General features: G+C 40.4%; 1 protein-coding gene across 1 annotated transcript in view; it reads right to left on the reverse strand.

Moving 5' to 3' along the window:
• HMCN1 (hemicentin 1) overlaps positions 1-13,920 on the reverse strand; it is a 733,390-nt gene that overhangs the window by 553,263 nt on the left and 166,207 nt on the right. Inside the window, exons 13-16 of the mRNA XM_069737257.1 lie at positions 8,014-8,141; positions 1,628-1,741; positions 1,383-1,541; positions 1,118-1,300 (exon numbers count right to left, since the gene is read on the reverse strand). Of these exons, the coding sequence (XP_069593358.1) occupies positions 1,118-1,300; positions 1,383-1,541; positions 1,628-1,741; positions 8,014-8,141 (584 nt within the window). The remainder of the gene's footprint in view (positions 1-1,117; positions 1,301-1,382; positions 1,542-1,627; positions 1,742-8,013; positions 8,142-13,920) is intronic.

The raw sequence follows: 13,920 nt of genomic DNA on the forward strand, positions 1-13,920 counted from the left end.
CTTGTATGTGAAATTATTGGTCATTTTAAAAATTGAAAAATAAATAAAAATATACCTAAATTGTATTGCATATTTTAACAAATATTTAATAGGTTACAGAAGAGTAGGGCCCGGCTAAAAGTGTCTATCGTGTTATGGTGGCGGCATAAAAAATCTTTTGGCCAAAACAAAAGCTGCCGGCTATATGTGTGATCTGGGGATGGGAACTGTTAATGTGTGATAGGTGAGAAGTGGAGTTTTTCCAAGAGAGAGCGGTGGGACTGTGGACAGTTTGAGGGGTAGAGCGTGGAGGCGGGCCTGCGGTGGAGCCTGGGTGGAGTCTCAAGGGGGCCCTTAAAACTTTGCCAGTATGGGGCCCCGAAATTTCTAGTGGCAGCCCTGCATATACACATTAAACCAATTTACATCACACACATATAATGTACACATTATGACAATATATACACATTTCACACACCAGACTCATCAACATTATACACATACACATTGCTTCATCAAGATATGCCCATTACACACACATATCAATATTATATACAGAGATATGTAAAAGGTCTGTTTTGTTACAGTAACTGAATGCAGATTGTCATATTTTCGTTTTGAAGAATGAAATTTTGATGATTCTCTTGAAGATTTATTGTTGAAAAATTGTTTTACAAAGATATGTTTATTGTGATTGTTTTGGCATCACTACTTTTCTTTAGTAGCGCAGTCTGTGACTCACTGTTATTGTTTCTGTCTTCCATAATATAAGTCATGGGTTTGTGTCCCTATATGAGCAAGCTAAAAACAGAGGCTGAGAATAAATTAAATATATGGACTCATCTACTGAATACAAATAGTGGACCCTTCCCCAAAATGTGCTGTGTGGGTGCGTCTGCATTGGGCGTCAGCAGCAATCTGGACTGTAAATGGAGAGCCCTGGGGTGGGCAGATGATAGAACTGCCAATCACTTTCTTCTGAGAAACCACTCCTCTCCCGCTTCAGCTGTCCTGTGTCTGCCAGGTTATCTAGACTGTTACATACCAGGAAGACACAATGCTCATGCACCAGTTTTGGACCCGTGCCCTTTTCTGTTTTACTCTTCACCCTTTTGCTATAGCCTGCATTAAGACTTACTGTTGATCTGTAGTTTGCCGGATTTCTGGTTGTACATCAGAGGCTTTGAAGTGGGTGATGTGATATTTTGTTTTTTCCATTTTATTTTTGGTTCTGGGATCCCTTGGGCAGTGCAGGACAACGTCACATCTGAGCCTATATCCGTTGATATGTCATCTGGAATCTGTATGAACACGGGTGCAGCTAGGAGAAAGTTGTCATGTATTATTACTAATTAAGGAATATAAAGGTATTGTATGAGACCCAATAACATTGATGAACTTACAACCAACAATGAGTGACACTTGGCCCCTTGCTCTTCCAGCTTCATTAGATGCCACGCAGGTGTAATCTCCGGCATCTGTATACTTTGTACTTTTAATTGTCAAAGTTCCGAGATGGTTCTCAATAGACATTAATGATGATGCACTTATTTGTAAATTACCTGAATGAAATAGTATTTAAGAAACATTAAAATAACTTGAACATACAAAATAGTGTAATGTGGGAATGTACTAAGCTCACCAGTACCTTTAAACCAGTCTATATCAGGCTGTGGGACGCCAGTAGCTTTACATTCCATGGTCGTTTCTGTATTTACTGCAACCATCATTTCTTTCTTATGGACTGTCACAACTGGCGCCTCTGGGAAACAATGGCAATTGTATAATATGGTAATTAACATAGGATTTACTCAACAGAGATGTCACAAATATCAGAAAAAAATGTAAATGAATAATACAAATGATTAATCCATTACAAAATAAAACATTCAGTGTGTGAATAGAGGAGTGGTGTGTACACAGCCACATCATGACATTGGACAATTAGGATCATTCCTCTAGTCTATAGGTCCAAAGCTACAAGTCCATACAGTAAAATATGAACATATTAATACAGTAGCTCATCAGCTTTGTTGTTCCTCACTAAATTGTAACAAGGCTTTATACAACTATGAAAGTGAAAAAAATTACAGTTGCTGAAAAAAGTAGAGGCAAAAATTAAAAAGAAAAAATAAATAGTCTAATCATTTGGCCCTTTTTTATGCTCGCTCAGTTATTAAAGATTTATCCCCTTCCCGACATGGCCAATTTCCATTTTCATGTGTTCGTTTTCTCCTCCTCCTATTCCAAGAGCCATAAGTTTTTATGTTTTTGTCCACATAGAGCTTGCTTTTTGCTGAATTCTTGTACTTGTGAATGGCATCGTTCATTTTACCAAATAGTGTAAAGGAAAAAAAAACAAGTGTGGTGAAAATGCAAAAAAAAAATCAATTATTCCATTGTTTATTTAAGTTGTATTTACAATATACATTGTGTGATATACAAAAAACTTGCCAATGATTCTCCTCATCGGTACGATTATGTCATAGAATCGTAAAATCAAAGAATGTTAGAGTTGGAAGGGACTTCCAGGGTCATCGTGTACAACCCCCTGCTCAATGCGGGATTCACTAAATCATCTCAGACAGATGTCTGTCCAGCCTCTGAAGACTTCCATTGAAGGAGAACTCGCCACTTCTCGTGGCAGCCTGTTCCACTCATTGATCACCTTCACTGTCAAAAAGTTTTTTTTCTAATATCTAATCTTTGTTATCTCTCTTTCAGTTTCATTCCAATGCTTCTAGTGTATCCATGTGGAAATGAGAATAATGATGATCCTCCAACACTGACATTCCTTCACAAATTCTGCTCATTATGTGATATGTCTCTCATTGGTCATTAAGGGGGTTAATGTAAAAACAAAAGTAAAGAAATAAAGTACACATATTTGGTATAGCCACATCCGGAACGACCCAACCTATAAACTAATTAACCAGTTCTGAGAACACCATAAAGAAAAAAAAATGAGGAAAAAAACTATGCTTTGTCATGATACAACCAAAAAAAAGTAGAGTACAACGTGATCAAAAAGTTCAATGTAAACAAATATTTGAAAATATCATCTTGTCCTGCAAAAATCAGGCCACCATACAACTCCGTCAGTCTAAAAAATAAATAAGCTATAGCTCTCAGAATACTGATTTGTAAAAACAATTATTTTATTTATTAAATTATTTTTATTGTGTAAAAACTGCAAAATATTAAAAAATTATATAAATGTGCGATCGCTATAATCGTATTGACCTTGAAGTATAAAGCTGCTTTATGACACTGTGAATGACATAAAAAAACCAATTCCTGTATTGTTGGCTTTTGTTCATTCTGCCTCTCAAAAATCATAATACAATTAAGTAAAAAAATATTATGCAGTAAAAAATGGTACCAATAGAAACGTGAAGCAGAAATATAGAAAGATTATATCTCTCAAAGTATGGCAATGCAAAAACATTTTATTTACAACGATACCACAATTATATTTTTTTATGTTTAGCTACTATAACACACTGGAAAAAAAAAGTTTTATAGTGTGTTACAGTAACCAAACATAAATAAATATTACCGTATATACTCGAGTATAAGCCGAGATTTTCAGCCCAAATTTTTGGGCTGAAAGTGCCCCTCTCGGCTTATACTCGAGTCAAGGTGGGTGGCAGGTCAGCGGGTGAGGGGCGCTGAGGTATACTTACCTGCTTCCAGCAATCCTGGCGCTCCCCCTGCCATCCCCCAGTCTTCGGTGCTGCAGTTCTTCCACTGTTCAGCGGTCACGTGGGACCGCTCATTAGAGAAATGAATAAGCGGCACCACCTCCCATAGGGGTGGAGCCGCCTATTCATTTCTCTAATCAGCGGTGCCGGTGACCGCTGATAGAGGAAGAAGCTGCGGCACCGAAGACAGCTGTGCGGGAGAAGGAGCGGGACGCTGGGAGCAGGTAAGTATCGCATATTTACCTGTCCCCGTTCCAGCCGCCGGGCGTCGCTCCATCTTCCCGGCGTCTATCTGCACTGACTGTGCAGGTCAGAGGGCGCGATGACGCATATAGTGTGCGCGGCGCCCTCTGCCTGATCAGTCAGAGCGGAGAGACGCCAGGACCGGACGCTGGGAGCTGCAAGCAAGAGAGGTGAGTATGGCTTTTCTTTTTATATTGCAGCAGCAGCAGCAATGGCACAGATATATGTGGAGCATCTATGGGGAAATATGAATGGTGCAGAGCACTATATGGCACAGCTATGGGGAAATATGAACGGTGCAGAGCACTATATGGCACAGCTATGGGGAAATATGAACGGTGCAGAGCACTATATGGCACAGCTATGGGGCAATAATGAACGGTGCAGAGCACTATATGGCACAGCTATGGGGCCAGAATGATCTATTTTTATTTTTGAAATTCACCGGTAGCTGCTGCATTTCCACCCTAGGCTTATACTCGAGTCAATAAGTTTTCCCAGTTTTTTGTGGCAAAATTAGGGGGTCGGCTTATACTCGGGTCGGCTTATACTCGAGTATATATGGTATATATGTTAGGGCTGGCGGAACGTACAGAGTATATTTAGATATAATTATTGGTGCGTTCGTAGCCCGGGGTCCACCGTGCAGGAGGCGAACCTGCTGCTAGGAAATGGAGGCACAATATGGCGGTATAAGCAAACTCTGTTACTTCTCAGAGTTGCACAGAAGGGAAAACGCTGTGCCTTGTTAGCATCACAGGGGAACACAGCTGCCTAACAGAGCAAAAGCAATCAGTGGTCAGGGAGTAGCAAGCACCCAAACACCTCCTCTCCGGTGGAGCCAGAATTCTAATGGACCGGAGATTCCAAAGGTTTGGCGAAGGTGGGAGTCAGCCGAAACCTCTGCTTACAATGGGCTCGCTCTAACCTCTGCTCATTAAAAAGGAGGTTAATACGAATAGACGCAGCTATTAGCTCCTCCAGTGTGGCGGGAATCTCCCTAGTGGCCAGAGCGTCCTTAGCATGGTCAGCCAGCCCCCTCCAAAATATAGGAATGAGGGCTTTATCCAACCACTCCAGCTCAGATGCTAAGGTGCGGAAGTGGACGGCAAAATGGCTGACCAAGGACGATTCCTGAGTCAATGCCAACAGTTGGAGCGCCATATCATGGGTGACTCGAGGTCCTAAGAAAACCTGTTTCGGATCGCTCAGGAACAGAGAAGCACTCTGCACCACATAATCGCCACGCTCCCACAGCGTCGTGGCCCACTCCAACGTCCTGTCCGACAGGAGAGACATAATGAATCCCACCTTTGCCCGCTCTGTAGGGAAACATGCAGCCAGGAGCTCGAGGTGTATAGAGCACTGGCTCACGAAACCCCTACAAGATTTGCCATCACCAGAAAATTTTTCTGGCAACAGGAGGCGAGATAGAGTCGGAACAGAGGTGGCAGTGGGCAAAGTTGCTGCAGCCACGGTAGCAGCCTGAACATCAACTGCGGTAACATCCACAGCTGAGGTTGTACGCTAGAGAGCCGCCAACCTGCCCTCCAGCTGCTGGATGCACCGCAAAGATTGCTGTTTGTCCACCATTGCTAGCAAGACCCTGGTGCTAGGATTATGTTAGAGCTGGCGGAACGCACCGAGTATATTTAGATATAATTATTGGTGCGTTCACAGCCCGGGGTTCACCGTGCAGGAGACAAACCTGCTGCTAGCAAATTGTGGCACAATATGGCGGTATAAGCGAACTCTGTTACTTCTCAGAGTCGCACAGAAGGGAAAACGCTGTGCCCTGTTAGCGTCACTGGGGAACAGAGCTGCCTAACAGAGGAAAAGTGATCAGTGGTCAGGGAGTAGCAAGCACATGAACACCTCCTCTCCGGTGGAGCCAGAATTCTAATGGCTTTACGCCAGCCCTGAATTTACCACACAAAACTCCTCACCGGAGGTGCCAGTATTCTAGTGTCTTATTTCAGCCGGACTCTGACCACAAACAGACAAAACCACTGAATAGCAAAAGCTCATGACATAAGCTGATACTAGCGCATGGCCGTGCAGCCATGCACACCTTTTATAGCTGTAGCAACTTCAGGACCTTCCTAGAGGACCAATGGGAGCTGCCACAGTACCTGAGCAACTTCAGGACCTTCCTAGAGGACCAATGGGAGCTGCTGCAGTACCTGAGCATGTGACCCCTGACCTCCAATGAGAGGTCTTACCTTGGGCATGTTCAGAAGGGGAAAAACAGGACTTATTCCCAGAGACGTCTGCTCACCGCTGACCAGTACTGGCTACAATAGCTGTGCCTAGAAAGGCAGCAGTAACCATCCGCACAGTATCAGCCTGAGCCAGACGCTGAGACTGACGTCTCTGCTGAGCAGGCTCCACTGCGGCTGGAGAAGAATGGGAGACTGCAGCGGAGATGGTTCGAGTCTCCCCCTGGGCAGAGGTGGGAACTTGACCCCTAACAATATATAAACGTGGTATCGCTATATTCACACCAACCCAAAATATAAAGTTATATACTTATACCACATGAGGAATGGTGTAAAAAAAATAAAAGCAATCCTTCAACTGCTGTTGGTTTGTTCATTCTGCCTCCGAAAGATGGCTCGGCTCTCATTTATCTTGCGCCCTATAGAGAGTGCTTACATCGGGTTTCCATTTACCGTAAATCTCTGAAATATGTGATTCAGGCTGAAACCTTGACAGAAGATTAATGATAATGAGGCAGATGGAGACACTGTGGATTCTGCCTGGCCTATGATCTTGGGGTTTCTGTCTTTTTAAGAATGCACAAAAGTGTGTTCTGCCACAGTTTTTTGCACCTCTGAAAAGAAGAACACCACTGAACAGAGGTCAGATGGACTCCAGAGTAACTCTGTTCCTTCATTATAGAGAATGTAAGCCCGCAAGGGCAGGGTCCTCGTCCCTCTGTATCAGTCTGTCATTGTTAGTTTTGTTTACTGTAAGTGATATCTGTAAGTTGTATGTAACCCCTTCTCATGTACAGCACCATGGAATTAATGGTGCTATATAAATAAATAATAATAATAAATAATAATCATAAATAATAATAATAATCATAGTGAATGGACCTGTCGGGGGTGTTCATCCCAATCACGTCATTCGAAGATTTTGATGGAAACCCTGATGTAATTGCTAACCCAGAACACAGGATCAATGTGATGCAAAATGTTATGTAAAATGTTTCCAATAAAAGCTTCAACTCAGCAGACAAAAAAGCAAGTCCCCACTCAGGTCTGTTATCTGTCAATGGAAATATAGGGGGTTTCCACATTACTGGTAGCAAAAAAGGCTCTTGAAAAGGGCTATTTCTCCTTGCTCCCCAAAGAAATACAGCAAATTTTGCACTCCCAAATCCTAATGCCCCTTTCCCTTCTGAACACTCCAGTGTCCCTAAACCATATTTAGCATCCACATGTTTGGCATTTTTGTAGCGATGAGAGCCCAATTACTTTACGGGGTGCATGTATCCAGAAGCATGAACAGGGCACAATGTACTGGGCACTACAATATACTGGCACTACAGTGTACTAGGTACTGCGATGCAGAGGCATTACAATGGCAGATTTGCAATTTTCACTCAACAACTTCCACTGCTGCCTGTTTCTGGAAAACACCCATGGAGTCAGAATAGTCACAACACCTGTAGATAAATTCCCAGCAGGGTGTAATTTCTGAAATGGGGTCACTTGAGGGGGAATTCTGCTCCTTTGGCACTTAGTGATTCTGTATATGAAGTCCATAGACTACTGTACGATAATTAGTTATCCAAAAGTCAAATATGGCTCCTTCCCTCCCATCTCACTGTTTTGCTACACAGTCCTGCATAAGCACATATGGGGTATAGCAACAATCAGCAGAAATTGTGTGACTAGTTTCTTACACTGTATGCAACTATTGCGTAGCCCAAATACAGCATCTAATCAAACTTTACAGTTTCTGATTCTGACCTCAGCCAAATTGTGTTGACCAGTCACATATTACTGTATATTTTAATAATCAGTTTATTTTATGTGTCATTGCAACAAATGCATTTCCCTGCACCCTTCATACGTACCAATGTAGACAAGAACCGATGACTGCCTGTCAGTTCCAGCAGCATTTGCTGCTAGACATGTATAAACTCCAGAGTCTTTCTCCATTGCATTTTTTATAAAAAATGTCCCATCCTGTGTTAATATGTATCTGCCATAATGAAATAAAAGGTTGCAGTAAAAGAAAATGCAATATAATAATAAAACAATATATAAAGTGGAGGCATTCTTTTTGAAGAATTTTAGTGACAAACATTGATAACAAATTCAGTAATGTAATCATGAGAATCAGTGCCCAAACCTACTCATGCTTACAATAATGGAACTGAAGGTTATTGGGCCTTTTTTGCTTTTACACACCCTTAACCAAACACCGTGACAGGAAATCCTCTACAGCATCATTCAGAGGAGTGACAATAAAAGTTTAAGAATGGAACTTTGTGTATAAAATTTGAAGGAGCCAATGAAAATGTGTAGCGTGCCCAGTAGCTAGACTGCCAAAATCAGACATTGGAAACAATTTCTCCACAATGTTTGCCATGTCTACACCTGTATTGGAATTAATTTATTAAGCTGTTGGGAATGTGTTTTTAATTAGAAATTTAATTTTTTTAGTGATTATTAAATACATATGATATCTTTTACATGTATTAATTTCCGTTAGCAAGGACACATGTATAGTTGGAGCTGTTAATCTAACATGAAAAAAATTTATGTATTTGACAGATGCCCAGCTTTATGCCATCCATCACCCCATCACCTTAGGCTCCTTGTGTTAAAAAATATATATATATGTGACCATACACTATTTAGCAAATAGCGCAAAATTGTACTGAAATACTGGATTGCTGTGATGGATAATATCTGTGTGTAATATATCAGCCAACAATTACACATAGGTTCCCATAGTTAAAAGAATAAAATAAAATGTAATATAATAAACTGGATAAACATGCTCCTGCACATATCGGTACACATACTATATATATATATATATATATATATATATATAGCTCTGGCAAAAATTAAGAGACCACCACATCAGAACCCTGTCATGGGCAGCCCAATCTCCAGACCTGAACCCCATTGAAAACCTCTGGAATGTAAAAAAGAGGATGATGGATAGTCACAAACCATCAAACAAAGAACTGCTTAAATTTTAGTGTCAGGAGTGGTATAATGTCACCCAGAAGCAGTGTAAAGACTGGTGGAAAGCAAAACACATGAAAGCTGTGATTAAAAATCATGGTTATTCCACAAAATATTGATTTCTGAACTCTTCCTGAGTTAAAACATTAGTATTGATGTTTCTAAATGATTATGAACTTGTTTTCTTTGCGTTATTTGAGGTCTGAAAGTACTGGTTTTTTTTTTATAAAAAAGTGTAAAATTTATTGCTTGGAAATTCGGAGACGTCAGAAGTGCAGTGGTCTCTTAATTTTTGGCAGAGCTGTATATGTATATTTATATCTATAGCGTTAAATACGTATTGAACACATCATCAATTTTCAAAGTAAATATGTTTGTAAAGGTGCTATTGGCATGAAATTCTCACCAGATGTCAGTAACAACCCATCCAATCCACTCAGGCAAAGAAATCAATCATTAGATATCCATGAATTAAGTTGTGTAATAATGAGAAATTACACATGGAAAATGTGTTGCACAGATGATGAAATAGAGGTGCAAAAAAGCCATGAAGCCATGGGAAATTACACCAGCTGAAATCTATCAGTAATTAGAAAGCAATGCTGTCACTTAGTGAAAATATCAGCTGGTTCAACTACTAGCCTATAGAAAGGCGTCTTATTGCTAAGGTGCTACACAAGAGACATCTCATTATGGGTACAACCATGAAGGTGTTTCAAGACCTTTGCAACCTTATTGTTGCCAAACATACTGATGGCATTGGTTAAAAAATAATTTCTAAACTAATCAGCATGTACAAATTGCACTGCATATCGCCCAAAAAATAACATACCAACTGTGATGTTTGTAGGTGGGAATACCATTATGTGCAGCTGTTTTTCAGCATAAGGCACTGGCAAACTTCAAACAGTTGAGGGAAGAATGAATGGACAAATGTACCGAGACATTCTTGATAAAAATCTGCTGCCATCTATCAGGATGATGAAGATGAGATGAGGTTGAACATTTCAGTAAGACAATGATCCCAAACACACAGCCAAGGAAACCCTCACTTGGTTTCGAAGAAAAAAAATAAAACTGCTAGAATGGGCCAGCCAATCACCTGACCTGAGACTAGTTTCTCCATACAGGAGACATCTTGAAACTGTTATTACTAATAAAGGCTTTTGTGCAAAGTATTGAATACATTTCAATAAACGTATTCAATACTTTTTCCATTTCTCATTATTACACAACTTAATTTATGGACATCTATAGTTTGATTTCTTAGCCTGTGTGGATTGGATGGGTTGTTACCAACATCTGGTGAGAATTTCATGTCAATAGCACCTTTAGAATTATATTTACTTAGAAAATTGGTAACGTTTGCAATACTTTTTTCACCAGCTGTATATGTAATTTATACATCTTTTTATTGGATGATGCAAGATTGTATTGAATTGTCATCATTACAAATAGTCACAACAAACTTAAAACAATTGAAGAAACTTTAAAGGAGTTGGCCACAAGTTTATTTTTACAAATGTGTTGGAGGTAAGATTTTTTTAGAGCAGCTTTCTTCACAGACTTTCCTATAAAGAAATGTAGCTGAAGGAGTGGTATGGTTACATGTCAGACTTTTCTATCGGTCTCCTCCATCTGAAAGATAGTTTTCAAATGGAGGAGGCTGATGGACAGATGTGATCACTTAGCCATGCCGCTTTATTGACTATCATTTTGAGAATAGCAATGCCGTGCAGTCTATGAGCTAGGATGTTCTAACAAACACATATATTAGTAAGTGCTACAAAATCATATTTCCACCCATTTGTTAAAATAAAGTAGACAATCTTTTAAAGAAACATTCCCATCTCTATTTTTTGTATTTTTTAGTAAATGTGTATACGTGTATGTACTGTAGTGTGAGTGTATTAATATACAGTGCTTGCCTAACTATGTCTTTTCCAGTATGCAGCGCCATTCCTCTCCTCTTCTTAGTGACATCACCGCATTTCAGATTATCCAGCTCACTCTATATTTAAGTCTCTTTTACAATTTAAGCTTATGAAGCATCATTCTGACACTCTATAGTCTTAAATTGTAAAAGCCACTTCCGAGTCACGCACAGCGCAGTGTAACCCGGAAAGTCTGCAGATGGGTGACATCGCTGAGAAGCGGAGCACAACAGCACTGGACACCGGAGAGAGCAGCAGTAGGTGATTATATTGATACACTGACACTTCATTACATGCACATACAGTCATGGCCAAAAGTGTTGACACACCCCTGAAGATGTTCCAGAGAATGAAATATTTCTCTCATAAATTTATTGCAATTACAATTTTTTTGCTACAGACATGTTTATTTACTCTGTCTGCACTGAAATAACACAAAAAAACATAGAAAAAAAGGCTAATAGGACATAATTTCACACAAACCCCCAAAAATGGCACCCTCAACTTAATATTTGTTTGGTCACCCTTTGGAAAAAATAGCTGCAATCCATCGCTTCCTATATCAACAAGCTTCTTACACCTCTCAAATGGAATTTTGGCCCACTTGTCTTTTGAAAACTGCTTCAGATCACTCATATTTGAAGGGTGCCTTCTCCCAACAGCAATTTTAAAGATTTTTCCACAGGTTTTCAATGGGATTTAGATCCAGACTCCTTGCTGGGCACCTCAGAACTGTAAAAAAGTAGGTATTTCAGCTCACCCTTGTAGATAGATTCCTTGTGGTCCGAGGGAGATCCGAGCACAGAAAGAGCGTCTCTGCCCAATGCTAAAAACTTGTGTATGAAGAAAAAGAAGGAATCCAGCTCCGGAATTACAACTGAGAAAATTTATTTCAACATTTTAAAATTAGAAAGCTGTTGACAGATGACCAACAGATTACACAGGTCTGCGACTAAAAAGCTGTTTGATTATTTTCATCTAATTTCCATGTATTTTGGTGTGCTGAAAGCGAAAAAAATATGGAAAAAAATTCTGGATGTCAGGATTTGCCACAAAATGCAAAATTCTCTTCAAATTTAGTATATTTTTCTAAATTTTTGGTATTTTTTTTATCTTAGGGTTTTGAAAGTCAAAATTACTATTAATTAATTCACATCAATGCATTAAAGATATACAATGCCAAAAAATATATAACTTTCAAAGATAAGAACTTTCAGAGTGAGCTAATGAAACCAGCATCAACATGTTGCAAGCTGAACGAGGAGGCTCTGACATGCTCCGGCTTGATTCAATTGTTTTATCTTGGTTCTCGCCTGTTCACACTTTTTCATCTCAGTTCGTGTTAGCTCATCATATTCAACCGTGTTTCCCAAAATTAGCATTATGGCTCAGCGGAAGTGTATTAATTCGCCTGACAGTTTTTGTTACATTTGTAGTGAATATACAGTGTTGAAGCAACAGCTGAATATTACAAACTTTGTGAAAAAAGTATACTTCGCTTATTTCGGACTAAAGGTACCGTCACACTAGACGATATCGCTAGCGATCCGTGACGTTGCAGCGTCCTCGCTAGCGATATCGTCCAGTGTGACAGGCAGCAGCGATCAGGCCCCTGCTGTGCTGTCGCTGGTCGGGGAAGAAAGTCCAGAACTTTATTTGGTCGCTGGACTCCCCGCAGACATCGCTGAATCGGCGTGTGTGACACCGATTCAGCGATGTCTTCACTGGTAACCAGGGTAAACATAGGGTAACTAAGCGCAGGGCCGCACTTAGTAACCCGATGTTTACCCTGGTTACCATCCTAAAAGTAAAAAAAACAAACACTACATACTTACCTACAGATGTCTGTCCTCCAGCGCTGTGCTCTGCACTCCTCCTGTACTGGCTGTGAGCGTCGGTCAGCCGGAAAGCAGAGCGGTGACGTCACCGCTCTGCTTTCCGGCCGCTGTGCTCACACAGACAGTACAGGAGGAGCTTAAAGCTTGGAGATCAAGATAAAGCTTGGGCGCCTCATAAAGTGTGCAAACAGTGTGTTGAGGACCTCCAAAATTGGTTCAAGGGTAAGAAAAAAAGCTTTCCGTTATGGGATTCCTATGGTATGGTGAGAGCAAAAGAACCATAGTGACGATTGTTATTTTTGTTCATGCGATGTGAAAGGGTATAATTCAAAATGGAAGCATTCCATTTCATACCCCAATATTCACTCAGCAATTCGTCCCATCCCCCATGGCACAGATATACCAGTACCCAAGGCCCCTGCTACCTTGGAAGAGATAACTAGCTCCGATGAAGGTGGAGTCATGCCTGAACCAGATGATGAATCAAGTTCTGACTTTGAAAATGATACAAGAAATTGTTTTCCCAGGAGGAGATGAATGATTTGGTAAGAGACTTGAATCTTCCCAAAAATGCCGCTGAGTTACTTGGATCAAGGCTCAAAAGCAAGAATTTATTGTTGCCAGGAGTGTCTTTTTCATGGTTCATAAACATAAGGATGAATGACCTCGGGGAGATCAAAACATCCAACACCGCGGAGACACCATCACGTGTTTCTCAACGCAGTGATCCAGAACACTGCCCCCATCCCTTATGGGAAATATGCAAATGCATGTAGAAAAGCCACGGAGACACCATCACGTGTTTCTCAATGTTTTTTTTTTCATGGTGCAGACATCGTGAAAATGAGTTTGTTCCTTACTTTGCCCAGGAAGATAAGTTGATTTATTGCATCGATGTCGATGGTTTGATGGGTCAATTCAAAATCCAATATGATTCAGCGCAATGGCGTCTTTTTATAGATTCTTCAAAAAGAAGTCTCAAAGCAGTTTTACTCCACAACGGCGGTTT

Source organism: Ranitomeya imitator, chromosome 8 (genome assembly GCF_032444005.1).
Source record: "Ranitomeya imitator isolate aRanImi1 chromosome 8, aRanImi1.pri, whole genome shotgun sequence".
In the NCBI taxonomy this organism is placed as follows: domain Eukaryota; kingdom Metazoa; phylum Chordata; class Amphibia; order Anura; family Dendrobatidae; genus Ranitomeya; species Ranitomeya imitator.